The sequence below is a fragment of the Canis lupus genome, chromosome 9 (genome assembly GCF_003254725.2).
Source record: "Canis lupus dingo isolate Sandy chromosome 9, ASM325472v2, whole genome shotgun sequence".
In the NCBI taxonomy this organism is placed as follows: Eukaryota; Metazoa; Chordata; class Mammalia; order Carnivora; family Canidae; genus Canis; species Canis lupus.
In genome coordinates this window covers 3798958-3815623 of record NC_064251.1, presented here as the reverse complement: position 1 = coordinate 3815623, position 16666 = coordinate 3798958, and the positions used below count along the sequence as shown (strand labels likewise).

General features: G+C 39.7%; 1 protein-coding gene across 5 annotated transcripts in view; it reads left to right on the top strand.

The window, feature by feature from the left end:
* TNRC6C (trinucleotide repeat containing adaptor 6C) overlaps positions 1-16666 on the top strand; it is a 153403-nt gene that overhangs the window by 42605 nt on the left and 94132 nt on the right. For 4 of the 5 annotated variants that reach the window (XM_025468138.3, XM_025468137.3, XM_025468139.3 and 1 more), the window contains exons 2-3: positions 6209-6308; positions 7101-7122. In XM_025468138.3, coding sequence (XP_025323923.3) covers positions 6246-6308; positions 7101-7122 — 85 coding nt within the window. In that variant the 5' untranslated portion in view covers positions 6209-6245. Of the gene's footprint in view, positions 1-6208; positions 6309-7100; positions 7123-10595; positions 10777-16666 lie in introns of those variants that run through there. The other variant, XM_049113885.1, reaches the window with a different exon arrangement.

Below are 16666 nucleotides of genomic sequence, written 5' to 3'. Positions count from 1 at the left end.
GGGTGACTGCATTCCCAGTCTACCAACATAATTGTATCTTTTGAATCCTGTTTCTCTGGAAAAATGTGTAGTTTATCAAGGAATCCTGAGATGACTGATACACATTGAAGCTTCAGTTATGGGGACTCCTCTACTTCCCAACTCTTTCTTCTTCTAGCTGCTTCCAAAATAAAGTGTTGCTTTCTCCACCCAAAGCATCCTAAGCTGATGGCTGAACTATTTGAGAATAAAAGAAATATTAGATTATTAAAACCCAACTTGTTAAAAATATTTTCTTTCTAATAAAACTCACTATAGTGAGGACCCATTATAATATGCTTTGCCATACAGAGTATAGGGGATTTACATCAAAGTTTTGGCCCTGTGTCCAGTGTGGGGTCCAGAAGTTGAGCCTCATATCAGATTTTCTCCTTACTTAGTTTTCACTACTCAAACAGAAGATGTACGTACCATCAGCCAAAGCAATGCTTATTTTTTTAGCAGGAGCTGGAGTTCCTTGTAGTGGTAATAAACTGGGGAAGAAGTGCGTGTGTACAAATAGAGATGTGATTGAATGGGATAAGATAACATTTACACCATGGTATATTACGTAGCCATTAGAAATAATAGATTGGATCAATTAGTTGGGGGCAGGGCGTATTCAATGAGAAAAGCAAGAAGCAAAAGAGTTTGTAATATACAATCTCACTTTTACAAAACTGACCAAATAAAATGCATTGTAAAAAAATATAAGTCTATATGTTTCCATAGTTACCTGAGTGCAGAGAAAGACCCGGGAAGTTATGAACAAAGTGGTTAACATGGGTTATCTAGAAGGACAGGCAGTGAGGGAGTAGCGGCTTTGCTGTCAGTGTGGAGGGAGGAAGAATCTGTGAGGGGCCTCCAAGCAAATGAGAAAAACACAGAGTACACTGGAAAAAAATAGTTACCTTTACACATGTATATACAATCGTGAATTTAAATATAATTTTAAAAAGAAAAAATTAGGGCACCCCCGGTGGCGCAGTGGTTTAGCGCCGCCTGCAGCCCTGGGTGTGATCCTGGAGACCCTGGATCGAGTACCATGTCAGGCTCCCTGCATAGAGCCTGCTTCTCCCTCTGCCTGTGTCTCTGCCTCTCTCTCTCTCTCTCTCTCTCTCTCTCTCTGAATAAATAAATAAAATGTTTTTAAAAATCATTAAAATAAATACATAAATAATAAATAAATAAAAAGAAAAAATTAAAATTAAAAATTAAAGTGAAAAATGAAATTCTCCCAACCTGGCCCTCTCTTCTTTTCCTTTCCTTTCCTTTCCTCTCCCTCTCCCTCTCCCTTTCCCTCTCCCTCTCCCTCTCCTCCCTCTCCCTCTCCTTTTTTTAAGATTTTATTTATTTGAAAGAGACAGAGAGAGCATGAGCAGGGGGGAAGAGTCAAAGGGAGACGGAGAAGCAGGCTCCCACTGAGCAGGGAGCCCAACCCAGGACTTGATCCCAGAACCCTGGGGATCATGACCTTAGCCAAAGACAGATGCTTCACCAACTGAGCCCCTCAGGCACCCCTGTCCCTCCTTTTCTTTATTCTCCTTGCAGCTCACCTTGTGAGTCCACCTCATAGCAGCTCCACATATCAAAAATACTGACCCAATTTCCCTGTATAGTTGGCCCTTGAACAACTGGGGGCTCCACTTACACATGGGTTCCTGTCCATAAACACAGTACAGTACCATAAATAGATTTTTGTCTTCCTTATGATTTTCTTAATATTTTATTTTCTCTAGCTTACTTTAGTAATATAGTATATGATACATATAATATACAAATATGTGTTAATCATCTGTGATGTGATCAGTAAGACTTCTGGTCAACCTCAGACTATAGTCCATTTTGGGGGAGTTTAAAGTTGTACATGGATTTCCAACTGCTTGGGGAGTCGGTTGTCCCCAACCTCCAGGATGTTGAAGTGTCAGCTATTTGATACGTATTTGTTTTTTCCTTCTCCAATGGGTCAAGAAACTTCCCAAATCTGGGTGATTTTCTTAAGTAATCTCTGGACCCAATGTGGGGTTCAAACCCACTACCCCAAGATCAAGAATGGCATGCTTTTCTGACAGAGCCAGCCAGATGCCCCTCCAAATCATTTCAGGAAATAAGGTGTCCCTTGAAAATAAAGTATACTTATGGAAGATGTCTTTCTTTTTAAAGTAAAAATGTGATTTGATGTTGATTTTTTAATTATTAGTGAGAAATCCAGAAACTGTACACTTGAGGTAGAAGTTACTGTAACTAGCAGGAAATTAGATAAAATTATATTAAAGACCATACATCTGAATTGTGCTTTGTCATACACACATGAACTCAGGCAGGCAAGGCTTAAGATAGCTCATGGCAGGACACCTGGGCGGCTCAGGGGTTGAGTGTCTGCCTTCAGCTCAGGGTGTGATCCTGGAATTCTGGGATTGAGTCCCACATTGGGCTCCCTGCATGGAGCCTGCTTCTCCCTCTCCCTGTGTCTCTGCCTCTCTCTTTCTGTCTTTCATGAATAAATAAATTAAGAAAAAGATGGCTACATGGTCCCTTTATTTACATTTTATTTTACTGTTATAGTAAAACCTTGATTGTACTGCTGGAGGAGTAGCAGCTCTAATTGCTTTAATTGTCAGAGCAATAGAATAAAGCGATCATTTTTATTTCATCTTCAATTGAATACCTTTTAAAGGTGCACCTATGCTTGCCTATTTTGTTAAGTTTACTGAGGATAATTTAAGGCTTTCTTTGTACTATAGATTAAGAAAGTATAACTGTAGAGGAAGACAGCCACTACTTGGTTTTTATTCACTTTTTTCCAAGATGTATATTCCTCACCCATCACTCACAGATTTCCTGGTGTCTCCCCACTGCCTAACATGCAAATATTCCTGGAAAGTGTCATCTGAGATAACAAGTGATTGCCATTTCCCAAACTTGATAAACTACTGAACTTCTTTAAAAGCAGTGTTCTTAACCTTGGCTAAACATTGGAGCCATCCAGAAGCTTTAAAAATTGCTGACATTTGCGTTCCACTCCCAGAGCTTGCACAGAATGGATTGGCAGCCCTGGTTTTAGAAGTTTTTAAAACTTCCCAGGTAATTCTGATGAACAGCCGAAACTGAGAACCACTGTTTTAGAGAAAGAATATTCTCTAAGTACCTCCACACACACTGTTGATTTAAATTATGTTTATTATGATAGTGTTTAAATACATAGAAACTGACAGTAGGTTGATATTCCTTATGTATGTAGTTGTATATAAAGCACATTTACAAATGAAAAACCTCAAAATCAGTAAATTCAAACCAACATTAATGTATGTATGGATGATATTTTCCTAAGACTTTTGTGCATACTGTTTCTTCTATTTAGTCTGGTACATCCTTTTTCCTGCCTGTATCAGCCTGGGCCCAGGCAGGAGATAAAAAGCACACAGTAATGGAAACGGAAAGTTTCTTACAAAGAATAGTTAAACTGTGATAAAAGAGTCGCTTTAGAAACCGTGTGGCCTAGGGCTGAAGGAGAGTCCCTGAGGAAGTCTAGGGTTCAGACTTGCTGAAGAAGGTGTAGTTGCAGCCCATGAGTAGCAGAGCACCTCCATGATTAACGCATGTCAGCAAGTGTGCAGTTGCTGGGCAGCAGGAAACACACCTCCAGAACACAGGACTGGCTCAGGAAAGCCACAGCCAGTAGCCAGTCACAGGGCCACACAGGAAAACGGGGTCCTGGGGGCGGCCCTCCTGGTGGCAAGCTGCAGTCAATGGCCAGCCATGGGCTGTGCTGAGGAAGTAGGAATAGCAGTGCAGCAGGAGATGTGGTGCACACGGGGTCCCAGTCTGGAGGGCCCTGTCATCAGCAGGACCACAAGGCATGAATGTAGGGTAGGGCAAGCAGCAGGAAGCCCAGAGCATAACAGTGTCTGCTGAAAGGGTCACAGACAGGTGACACTAGACCACGTGCTGCGAGGTTGCTGTGGGACCACCCTTTCTGGCTCAAGGCTGGTGTAATCACTGGTGTCCTTAAAGCTACATGCTCAGGTATGCTCCCTGGAAAGGAGAAATACTTAAAGGAACTGCCCGTTTACTGCAGAATGTGTGTTGAAGGTTGACTGGAATTGCCCAGCAGTAAATTGATATCTAACACACTACTCTGTGCCAGCCAAATGCTTTTGCAGTGTGCAAGCCCTGGCTTACAGGCTGACCTTTCCAAGTGGTTTTTACTCTGTGCTGTGCTCCTGCGTATCCTTATAGTAGCTCACCATGCTGTGTAGGAATCTGTTTAAAAAATAATTGCTCTCGGAGTGCCTGGGTGGCTCTTAATTTCAGCTCAGGTCATGATCTCAGGGACAGGAGATGGAGTCCCATGTTGGGCTCCACACTGAGCCTGGAACCTGCTCAAGATTCTCTCTCCCTTTCCTTCTGCCTCTCCCCCCTCCATGTGCTCTCTCTCTAAAATAAATAGAAAGATAGATAGATAGATAGATAGATAGATAGATAGATAGATAGATAGATAAAATTGCTTTTTGAGACACCTGGGTGTCTCAGTTGGTTAAGCATCCGACTCTTGATCTCAGTTCAAATCTTTTTAAAAGATTTTATTTATTCATGAGAGACACACACACGGGGTGGGGGTGGGGGGCAGCAGAGACACAGGCAGAGGGAGAAGCAGGCTTCATGCAGGGAGCCGGATGTGCGACTTGATCCCAGGTCTCCAGTATCAGGCCCTGGGCTGAAGGCGGCGCTAAACCGCTGAGCCACCCGGGCTGCCCTCAGCTCAAATCTTGATATCTGGCATGAGCTTGAGCCCTGCATTGGACTCCACACTGGTCGTGGAATCTACTTTAAAAGAAAAAAATTAAAAATAAATAAATAAATAAATAAAAGAAAAAAATTGGGGGAGGTGGGCGGGGGGTGGGGGTGACTGGGTGACGGGCACTGAGGGGAGGCACTTGATGGGATGAGCACTGGGTGTTATTCTATATGTTGGCAAATTGAACACCAATAAAAAATAAATTTATTTTTAAAATTGCCCTTTCAAACAAACATATCATGTAGGAATCTTAAATAAATAAATAAATAAATAAATAAATAAATAAATAAATAACTCTTAAAAGAAAAGAAAAAGAATTGCTTTCTCTTTGAAAAGATGCCCATTCCCACTATTGGTGGGAATGCAAACTGGTGTAGCCACTCTGGATGACAGTATAAGAATTCCCCAAAAGTTATAAGCTTGTTGCCATCCAGCAAGTGCACTACTAAGTATTTACTCAAATATGAATTTAAAGGTGTACATGTACCCTGATGTTTACACCAGCATTATCAGCAGTAGCCAAACTACAGAGAGAGCCCATCAACTGATGAATGAATAAAGAAGTTGTGGTATATATACACAATGGAATATTACTCAGCCATCAAAAAAGAATGAAATCTTGCTATTTGCAATGACATGGATGGAGCTAGAAAGTATTATGCTAAGTGAAATAAGTCAGAAAGACATACCACATGATCTCACTCATTTGGAATTTAAGAGACAGATGAACATGGGGTGGCAGGGAGGCAAACCAGGAAACAGACTCTTAACTATAGAGAACAAATGGAGGGTTGCTGGAGGGGGGGTGGGCAGGGGGATGGGTTAAATGGGTGATGAGGGTTAAGGAGGGTACTTGCTGTGATGAGTACCGGGTATTGTACATAAGTGCTGAACCACTAAACTTGGGTAAAAAATTTTTAAAATAATCGATTTTTCAAGCAAACATATAATGTGCATGAGAATCACCTCCAAAGACTCTGATTTGGTTGGGTTAGGGTGGAACCCAGGAACCTGCATTTTTAATACATTGTCAGAAGCCTGCTGATGATGTGGCTCCTGAGACAACACTGAGAGGTGTGGGTCTGAGGCCGGACCTTCGTAACAGTGTCTTACTCTATTTCATACCCTTATTGCCTAACATGCGTCCTGCTAGAAGCATGGTGTTCGACCCATGGGTAAAATAAACGACCACTGAACCACTAACGTTGTCAGGGTCACCCTGGGAAGTGGTGGCCTTGGAAGAATGCCCCATGTTCCATGCCCCTCTTGGAATGCCCTTCTGCATACTGTGCAAGCAACTCAGTCTCACCTAAAAGTTCCTGCAGCTAATGCTTTTTCATTGTTTGACTTAAAATGGACATTATAGCAATGCCACCTTTCTTTGTTCCATAGGGAGAAAGAACAAGAAACACAAAAAGAGGAACGTTTGATGGAAGAAAAGAAAAAGAAAAAGCAGGAAGAAAAGAAAAAGAAGGAAGGTGCTCAGAAAAAGGTTTGACTGGCATTCCTACTTCATAGCCTGTGATCATTGTGTGTCTCATTTTGCATTGTCACAACCATTATATTAGAATTCCATTTTATGACCTCAAAAATCAATATGCTTAGTCTATAATTAGCAAAAAATAGAAGTACTAGCGAAATAAATATAAGGTGACAGCCACAGAATGTCTTTCTTAAGGAACTAGAAATAGTAGAGCTATGTATTAAAGAAGTCTGATTTTCGTTGTTTGTTATAAAGAATGTCCATGCTATGCTATTCCACTTACTGCAAATTGTCCGGAACAGCCATGGCTGAGAAATGAGGAAAGGGCCATGTAACTGATTTTATTAGGAAAGCTAGAAATAATTATTACAGGTTTGGCAAATGTTCTTTTATGAATCCTGTTGGTAAATATTAAAAATTAAATGTCCTTCTATAAATCTTATCTTACGTGAATCTTACGGCATTTAATATACCACGTTAGGCTTTTTGTTGTTGGTCTTACCTAGTTTAATGTACCTTGTATTTTAAACTGTACCTTTTAGTCTTTGTTAAAATACAGAGACTCTGATGAGCTTCCAGATAGGTTTTCTTTTCTTTTTCTTTTTCTTTTATCTTTAGATCAATATTGGCTCATAATAGCATGTGGACAATTACACATTTTCTCAGTAATAAATTTTAATAAATTGGGTAAAAACTTGTTTTTTAAAATTTCTAGTATTGAAGTCTGCTTATAAACTTTCATAGATGTGCACATTCTACACATTATTATTCCTAAAGAGTTTCTGATTTTTTTTTTTCCAGGCTGCTGATCAAAAAACCAAAGGTAAGTTTATTTTATTTGGGGGCGGTACATTTTAAGACAGAACCACACTTTGTATGATGAAGATGACTGTTATTTTAATTGACAGTTAAAAACAAGGAATCTGACCCTGGCTGCTGCTTTTTATCATTCCCTGTGTACTTCTTCATTTCTCACTGGTTTCATTCACATCTGCATTTCATTGGCATTTGTTTAATCTAAAATGCCTAAAGAATGTTTTGTTCGCTTTCTGAACAATGTTTTTTACTTTTCCTTTGGTTTACCGTTCACTAAACAAGGACTAAACTGATAAAGGTGATCCAATTTGAAAAGAACAACTGAAAGATACTGAATTTTTTTGAAGCTTCTAATTTCTCTTTGCCGACAACATAACAAAAAGAGTTATATTCTTTCTGTATTCCCTCTTCGCTTATTGATATATAGAAGATTTCTTTTTTATTTTTTAAGTAGAAAATTTACTTGTTAGGGTCTTAGCAGGTATTGGAAACACATGTAGTTCCTCTAGGCACCAAGGTGTCCCTGGGATTTGCTGGAGAAGAAGCACAGTGGAAGCAGCACTACCAGTTTCACCCTGTGCTTGCCCTGGTCAGATGAGGAGAAGCATGTGCACAGGAGCTCCAGCTGCCAGCTCTATTGAATTTGGGGCCAGTTACTTCATTTCTCCAAGCTTCAGGTATTTCCTACTGAAAATGAGAAAGCTGGTAAGTGAGTGGCTCCCACTTCATAAAGCTCCTGTGAAGATTAAATGAGATCATGTATGAAAAGAGCTTGGTGCCCAGCACATAATTGGTGCTCAGTAAAAGTGAGCTATAAATAACTGGAAATTTTTAGGATTTTAAAGTTTCTGTTGGACACAGTTGTACGTGTAGGCATGAGTGCTATAAAGACTTATCAGAGTGCAGTTTCAGGTGGTAGGTGTTGCTACTAATACCCTGCTTTTGTTTGGCATCTTAGAGTTTCCAAAACAAAGTTTATGTATATGACTTCATTTGAACTTCAAAACTGAGCAGGGCAGGTATTAGGTGACCATGAAGAAACTGAGGCTGACATGAGAGTTAAGCAGCCTGTGCCTGGCCAGCTGCTCATGCAAGGAGAGGACTTGAGAGAGGTGGACTTCTGACCCCTGCACAGTGGGCCTCCGAGCTCCCAGGGTCACAGTAAGATGGGATTTCATATAAAGTAAATATTAAAAGGCAGCCCAGACCCCAGAAAGGACATTTGTTTCTCACCCCCAGAAGTATGAATGTACAGCACACTTTTCCAGAAGGTTCAAAGGGTTGTGGTACATGGTTGCATTAGCAGTTATGATCTTGAATAAGAAACAGTGGTTTCTTCCACTTGTCATTATTGTTTTGAGATATTTATTTCCTTTTGTTTTTAACATTCTGAGAAGTTTTTATAACCTGATTTAATACTGACCATATTCTCTTGTCATTGTCAATGTTTTCTCTTCAAATAGTAACAAATTGCTTATGTTTGTATAGTGATCCTGTTACACAACACAGAATTATTATTTCCTGTTACTATTCTGATGAGCATTTCTTTACTTACTCCAAAGTGTGCTGGTGTTGTCTCTTCTCCTTTTATCTTCTCTAAATTACTACTCCTTTGGGTGTAATTTGTCATCAGTTGTGCTAACTATATCTAGCCTTAGCCTTAGCACACATAATGATAATGTTTATTAATGTCTCCTAAACAGAAGAAAAAAAGCTTTTAAATTATAAATAACAGTGCTACTGGATAATTCATTAATGAATATTAGCAGTATTAAGGCTTAAATTTTTCTCAGATGCTCCATTATTACTGGCTCAAATTAAAATTAACTACAGGAAGGTGATTCTGAATTTCTGACTGGACATGTGTGTTGGACAAGACAGGCAGGGCCTGCTGCTTCCCCTAATTAACACTTCCCCAGCCCCTGTGCCTCAAAGAGCTACACTGAACAATTTGAAAACCGTTGTATGAGATTTTCACAAACAAAATAGTTTCTCATAATTTCTGCTTCAAGAAAGAGGTAGCTGAGCACAATAATCTGTTAATGCCTTTAGTAAGACTAGAGATGCTCTCACAGTTGGAGGAAGGTGATCAGACATGACCTCACTTACATATTGTATTTCTGCTTTGAAGGACCTGGTATCTGAGTGTCGGATGCTGTAAGATGGGTTTTGCTTTGGTTATCAGTAATCTCTTTCCTTTATTTTGGGTGCTGCCCTTAATTTGAGCACAGATACTAGTAGCTTTATATGTGATGTGATGACTTTGTGAGCCTAGGGTTTCTAGGGTTTTTTATGGATTTAATTTTTTTAAGATTAATTATAATGCCCATAAACATGAAGTAATTTAATTCATTGGTTTTGACCAGATTTTCTAAAGTTCATAAAATAGATAAGTTTTCATACAAGAAGCTCAAAGTTAATTACATCATGTATGAAAGCAAGTATCTTGACCCAATATGTCTCAAACTCCATATGATTAATGCTTTATGCTTTTGAGTCCTATACTTTTATAAATTCATGTATTATGATTAGTCTCCTAATATTGCTTGCAAGGATTATAATTTAAGTTTTACGGTTGGGTATTCAACTTTGCCATACATTCAATTTGTAATGCTAATTTTAAGAAAATATATATGTGCTTTTGTTAATGTAAATCAATTGAAACCATATTCTTTCAGCAGCCTCACATTCAGTGATAAAGATTTTGGGGTCACAGTTTTGTTTGCACTGTGCTGTATTCCTATTAAGGCTCATTCTATAAACATATGGTTTTCTCAGTATGAATGAAGATGAGCATTGAAGCTTAAAGGATGCTTTCCCAATTTCATAGTCAGATCTAGATTTGAACAAATATGAGTGAGAATCCACATCTCTGTGTTTTACCAGTTAGGTGGCCCTTCTTTTTAGCAGAGTCGGCTGAGTGATATTTGCTCAGTTGTGAGCTATTTGCTCAACACAATATTCAGCAGTTAGCTTTCATAAGGCATCACATCTGTGTTTTCCTGAATTACACTGTGTAATAAAATTGGCCAGATTCCTTGAGTTTACATGTATCCACATAACAAAACAAATATTATTTTGAATGTATGAGTTATCCTTAGAAGCAATAGTTAAAAGTCTAGTTAGTGCGCTTGGCACAGTATATTTTATAAAATATGACATTTTGTTTGCCTGTCTGCAAAATTAATAAAATCTTAGCATTTGAAGGATCCTTAGAAATTTCCCAGTTCTTCATTGGTTCAGAAATGAAATTCAAAGAGGCTAAACAATCTGTACAAGTTTTGACAGCTATAGTTAGTGGCAGAACTAGAACCCCTATCTTCTGGCTGTCAGATTTTTTTTCTGCTGTTATATGAAGATGAAGGAGACATCAATATTGTATATCCATTATCAGTATAATCATTCATTTTAAGAAGTAACTTAGGATCTTTTCAAATAAGGCTGAAATTCCTTTTTTTTTTTTTTATTTATTTATGATAGTCACACAGAGAGAGAGAGAGGCAGAGACACAAGCAGAGGGAGAAGCAGGCTCCATGCACCGGGAGCCCGACGTGGGACTCGATCCCGGGTCTCCAGGATCGCGCCCTGGGCCAAAGGCAGGCGCCAAACCGCTGTGCCACCCAGGGATCCCCAAGGCTGAAATTCCTAAGAGATTCATTATGTGAGGGATCTTTATGGGATGTAATCTTATAGGATTTTAAATATTAGATGTCTTTCTTTAGCCATGTTTCTCTATATTTAAAGTAGCTATTTAATTTTACTGTTCAGTACCTGGCAGAAAGAATATAAAATAAATGCATTAATTTTTTTCCATGGGAACAGAAGAAAGTGTATTAAGATACGGTATTTTCTCCAAACATGTAGGCAATTTAAAAGGATAAAAATTATCGGGGGGGGGGGAGGGAAGAAACAACTAAGCAGGTACATACTTATAAGTTCTTCATTGAATTTTAGAAGGAAGGAAGTATAAATCCACTGGTGGCAAGGAGGTGGCACAGTGCTCCTTTTATAAACCCTTTAAGCATCTTCTTGAGGGCCCTTAAGTCTCAGATAGAGTAAAAGTCCACATCTGTTTATTTAGCTTAACCAAGCTAAAACGTTAAATGTAAAGGCAGCTCCAAGTTTATAGAGAAAGTTACAGTTTATAGCTCTAAAGGAGGTTGACAGGCTGCTCTCTGAGAAATCATATAACAGATTATTGCTCTGCTTTTTTTTTTAAACTTTATTGAGTTAAATTGGCACACAGTAAACTGCACATGTTTAAAAAGAACAGTTTAATAAGTCTTGGTATGTGCACCAAGACTTATTAAGATGTGATCCGTGAAACCATCCCCACAATGAAGACAGTAATCCATCACTCCTGGAAGTCTCCCTGCACCCCTGCCAACCCAGTTCTCATGCCCTCTCCACCTTCAACAGTCTGTAGGGAAACACTGATCTGCTTCCCATCACTACAGATTGTTTTCTTTTCTAGACTCCGGTTAGATCAGCAGACTCATGCAGGATGCACTCTTGGCTTCTTTTGCTCAGAGTAATGCTTTTGATATTCATTCCTGTTGTGTATTTCAGCAGTTCACTCCTTTTTATTGCTGAATAGAGTTTCATTGTTTGGATATATCACAATTTGTCCCTTTGAGTTGTTTCTTATTTTTAGCTCTCATGAGCAAAGCTTCTATGAGCTTTGGTATACAAGTCTCCGTATGGATATGTGCTTTGATTTTTCTGTGGTAAATATGTAGAAGTAGAAAGGCTGTATCTTAGGGTATATCTATTTTTAACCTTCCAAGAAACTCCAAAACCTTTTCAAAGTGGTTATAACCACTTCCCAATGCTACATCCTTACCAACACTTGGAAATCAGTCTTGATCCTTGTAGCCATTCTGGTACATGTACATTCTGATACATTGTGCTTTTGATTTGTATTTCTGTAATGGCTGATGGTATGGAGTGTTATCCTCATGTGCTTTTTTGTGTGTATCTTTGGTGAATATTCAAATATTTTGCTACTTTTAAAAAAGCTGGGTTACTTGCTTATTTAAGATTGTTTATTTAGGTTTTTATGTATTTATTTATTTATTTATTTGAGAGAGTGTGAGAGTGAAAGAGAGAGCAGGAGCAGGAGTAGGGGCAGAGGGACAAACAGACTCCCTGCTCAGCATGGGGCTCAATCTCGGGACTCCAGGATCCTGACCTAAGCCAAAGGCAGACACTTAACTGATCCAGGTGCTCCTCTGGATTGGTTTCTAATATTAAATTGACCTCTAGAGTTGGGCAGAAAGATTCAGCACTGTAGCTTAGCTTCCTTCATCTTCTGTCACTTCCCTTTCTCTCCATGTCTGCAGCTTTTTGTAATATAGTTACAAATGTAACGTCAGAAGATATGCACTTTTAGTTGTGATCACATTTTGTCTTGCTTTTAACACACCTACTAAAGATTGCATTAATAAATGAGCTATTTAGTCAAATTTTCCTATCTAGAGTTGTCAAGTTCATTAATTAAACAAACAATTAACAAATATCTATCAGACGGCAGAGATAAGTTCCCTGTTCTCAGAGGGATGTATTAGTAGGGAGAGTTATATAAGCAAATGAATGCACTAAAATGTTCTGAGGGTTGTGGTTTATGTATCCCACATCTTCTGCCTGAAAGGATTTAAGTACATTCACTTGGTCATGTTTCTATTTACTAGTTATGTCTCTGTAAGAAAAGATGGCCTGTTTTTAAAAATAAGTGAGAAAATTGGGGGAAAGGCAAAAACTGCTATAGAATGAGATGAATGCATGCTAGGGTTGGCCCCTTTCCCAATTGTCCCCTAGTTAGCCATGAAAATGAGACAAGAGAGGATGCCTTATCTCAGCCATTTTGAACCCACCCACAAGGCCAGTAGGATTGAGCACACTTAATAGCCTGTAGAAAGAAAGAAAGAGAGAGAGAGAGAGAGAAAAGAAAAGAAAAAGAAAAAAGAAAAAAGGAAGAAAGGAAGGAGTTGAAATGAGGGACAATGTGGAGGGCAGGGAGGCTAGCTCATAGAGTCCATATTAGGACTTGAGATTTGACCTTTTAGACCAGAGGGAGCCACTGGAGATTTTAAGTGGGAGAGTGACGTCATGAGATTGATGTTTTAGAAAGATCATGGAACAGGCCAGATTAAAGATGAATCAGACAGTGGAGAGGGAACTGGATGCAGCCAGTACAGTTAGACCACTGCACACTTTATGCTCCAGATGATAGCTGCATGGTGAGGATGGACAGGAAGGGTCGTGTGGTAGAGCCAGCAGAACTTGGAGACCAACTGCGTTCATCATCTGATCCAGCAGATAGTCACCAAACACCTATTGTTTGCCTGGCACTGTTTACTATGGGGAGAAAAAGATTAAAAAAAAAAAAAAACCACCAAAAGATCCCATCTGAACCCCCAGATATGCTTCCCACCTTCTTGGAGCTTGGAGTTTTATGGGGAATGGGCAAAAACATCAATCGCAGTGCTGTATGTGTCAGTATTGACTGGGATGGCTACTATGAAGGACAGGAACATTGTCTAGTGAGAGCATAGGCTGCATCAGGATCTGACGGAGAGAAGGCAGCTAGGCTGGAGAGATGGAGATTCATGGGCTTCCACATTCAGAGGGAACAGCATTTGCAAAGGCTGGCCAGCCTGCGTAGCATTCTCCAGAAACTGAACAAAGAGCTGGCCTAGAAGGTGAATCGTCAGCAAGGTGGGATACTGGTGTCAATGAGGCTAAGGTAGATGGGGACTCAACGTGCACAGGGCATGTAGAGGTGGAATATTCTTTTTCAGAATCAAATTGTAACATGGCCGATTTCCTTCCCTTCCCCATCCCTCTTCTACTAAATGTTGGCATAGTCTGACTTGGGCTCCCTCTTCTGGCAGGTTCTAGGATTCTGCACTTTGAGAGAACAAACATCCTGGGATTATTGCTATTCTACAGTTTTTACTTTTATTAAAGAAAACACACACCCAATCCTACCACACAAGGCAGTGTGCATGCCCCAAGAGAACACATTTCAGATATAATTCCACTTAAACATTCTGTGTTTCATGAGATCTAGGATTTGCTGTTTTTCAAGAGCTTGTTCAGTTACAGGTGATTGAGCATGGAAAGGGACAAGGTCAAGCTGGAGGTGAGAAAGCTGAGAAGCTTTGTGCTCAGTGGACTCTGTTCACCCTTCATGTCTGTCCAGTGTGTTGCCTCATCCCAGGAGTGTTTCCAGTTAATGTTGCATATTGAGAAGATGATAGAAAAGCCAATATGTATTAGTGCTGTATTCGTTACTTGTCTTTAACATACACTGTTATCGAAAGTTTCTATTTTAATCTTCTAAATCTCCCCACTGTTGCTTAAAAGAACTTAAAAATATTTGCCTGTATGATAAATAGCACATTGTTTTAGAGTAGAAGAATCCAAGGACCAAAACAAAGTAATCTTCTAATAAAATGATTTTTACTGTTAGTAGTCATTATTAAAATAAACTTACTTTCACATTCATATTATCCAGTCTGATGGCCTAAGAGTAGCATTTAATTTAATTTCATGCTTTTTAGAGAGGTAACTGTAATACATTAGAATAGAAAATATCTCTAAATAGCATTTTCTCATTAGCAACAGGCACTAAGATAATGTAGTTAGTAGTTAATGAGTCTGTGCTCATTTTGAGTTGAGCTCCCGAAGTTGCCATGGTGACAGATCATCCAGAAGCCGTCAACAGAACACACAGAAGGCTACAGCTTGATACCCCACCGGGACTGCCAATAAACACAGCAGATGGACCCTCCTGCACGTAGCTGTCTTCCCCTCACCTCTTGTTGTTCTAAAGAGCTTGCTATAGTGTTTGCTGCTGTGTAGGTTGCAGAAAGAGATTGTAATAATGAAAATCTTCCTTAGAATCACAGATTACTTTAGCCCTGGAAAATAGTTCTCTTTTACATGTATTTAAGTAAATTGTAACTTTTAAGAAACTGAATCTCTAAGAATATATTCTGGAAATAGAATTAATGCATGATTTTTGAATATTTTTCTTCTGTCACTATGTGGTATCTGTACAGAAGAGAAATTCTATGCTTTATCATACAAATATTTCTATTTCTTAACTTTTAAGATGCCACCAGTTAAAGGACATCATTATTTTAATGTCTTACCCACAGATGTAGTTGGAGGGATAATGAGGAAACTATTAAATTTATACATCTATTGTAAGAGGCATGCAAATTTCAGAAATAAGACATGTTAACATGTCCCTCTAGGTTGACATTTATTTATAAACAGTTACTTTTTTTTTTCTTTAAAGATTTTATTTATTTATTTATTTATGAGAGACATAGAGAGGCAGAGACACAGGCAGAGGGAGAAGCAGGCTCCCTGCAGGGAGCCTGGTGTGGGACTTGATCCCAGGACGTCGGGATCATGCCATGAGCTGAAAGCAGACGCTCAACCGCTGAGCCACCCAGGCGTCCCTAAAGAGTTACTTTTCAAATACATCATTGCATGCCTACCTGTTAGTGCGCTTTAAGCTTATTGTAGCGTCCCATGGGATTCTGATGGAAGGCATGTGTAACGAAGTCTCGTTACAGCAAATGCCATTACAAGGAAACCATTGTTGAATATCTAGGTCATGACCACACACCATGATGTTGTCTAGGTGAGTGAAAGAGCTGAATATACTACTTGCTAAAAAAGGATCTGTGCTCTTGATCAGAGTTTAGTTGAAATGTATAGAAACCGCTCTAGATTTTTTTTAAGTACAAGGAATTAGGTGCTTGTAAAATCATTGCAAGGCCAGAGGGAGGGGATGCACCCTAGGCTGGGCCTCCAGAAATGATTCCCCACAGTGTCATCCCAAACAGCTGTTCTCTGGGAAAGGATCAGGGAGGCCTCACCGGCACCATGGACTTCAAGTGAAGCCCAGTGTCCCCGCCACAGCGCAGTGATTGGGAAGCTGCCTCTAAGGCAGTGATGGGGAGCTAGGACCCTGCACAGAAACGGCCACCATCTCCAGGACTGTGCTTCCAGTCAGAGCTGGTACAGTGGAGAGCAGCCAGGGCACCACCTGCCAAACCACATGGGTGCAGGGGGCCAGGGGTCCTGCTTGGGGTCTCATCCACACCTGAAGCCCCGTTGCAGCTGTGAACCAGACTCCTATCAGTCCTGCCCCCTGGGTGCGTATTGGGGAGGGGGCAGGGAGAGACAACTTTGACTACTGCTCCGGAACACTTTTAATTTTTTTTAGATTATTTATTTATTTATTCATGAAAGACAGAGAGATAGAGGTAGAGACACAGGCAGAGGGAGAAGCAGGCTCCCCGTGGAGACCCCGATGTGGGGATCCCGGGAACACTTTTAAAAACAGTGGGATGGATGACTGCCCTTTAACTTTTGTATAATGTTTGACACTTTCCAGATGATAGAAATCTGAGACCCAAATTAAGTGGGGTGGTTTAGGGCCAGACTAGAGATCTAATCCTCCAGTCCTGAATACAGCTGTCAGTATCTGTGGTAACCGTGCTGAGTTAACCACAGTCATTCCTATCAGA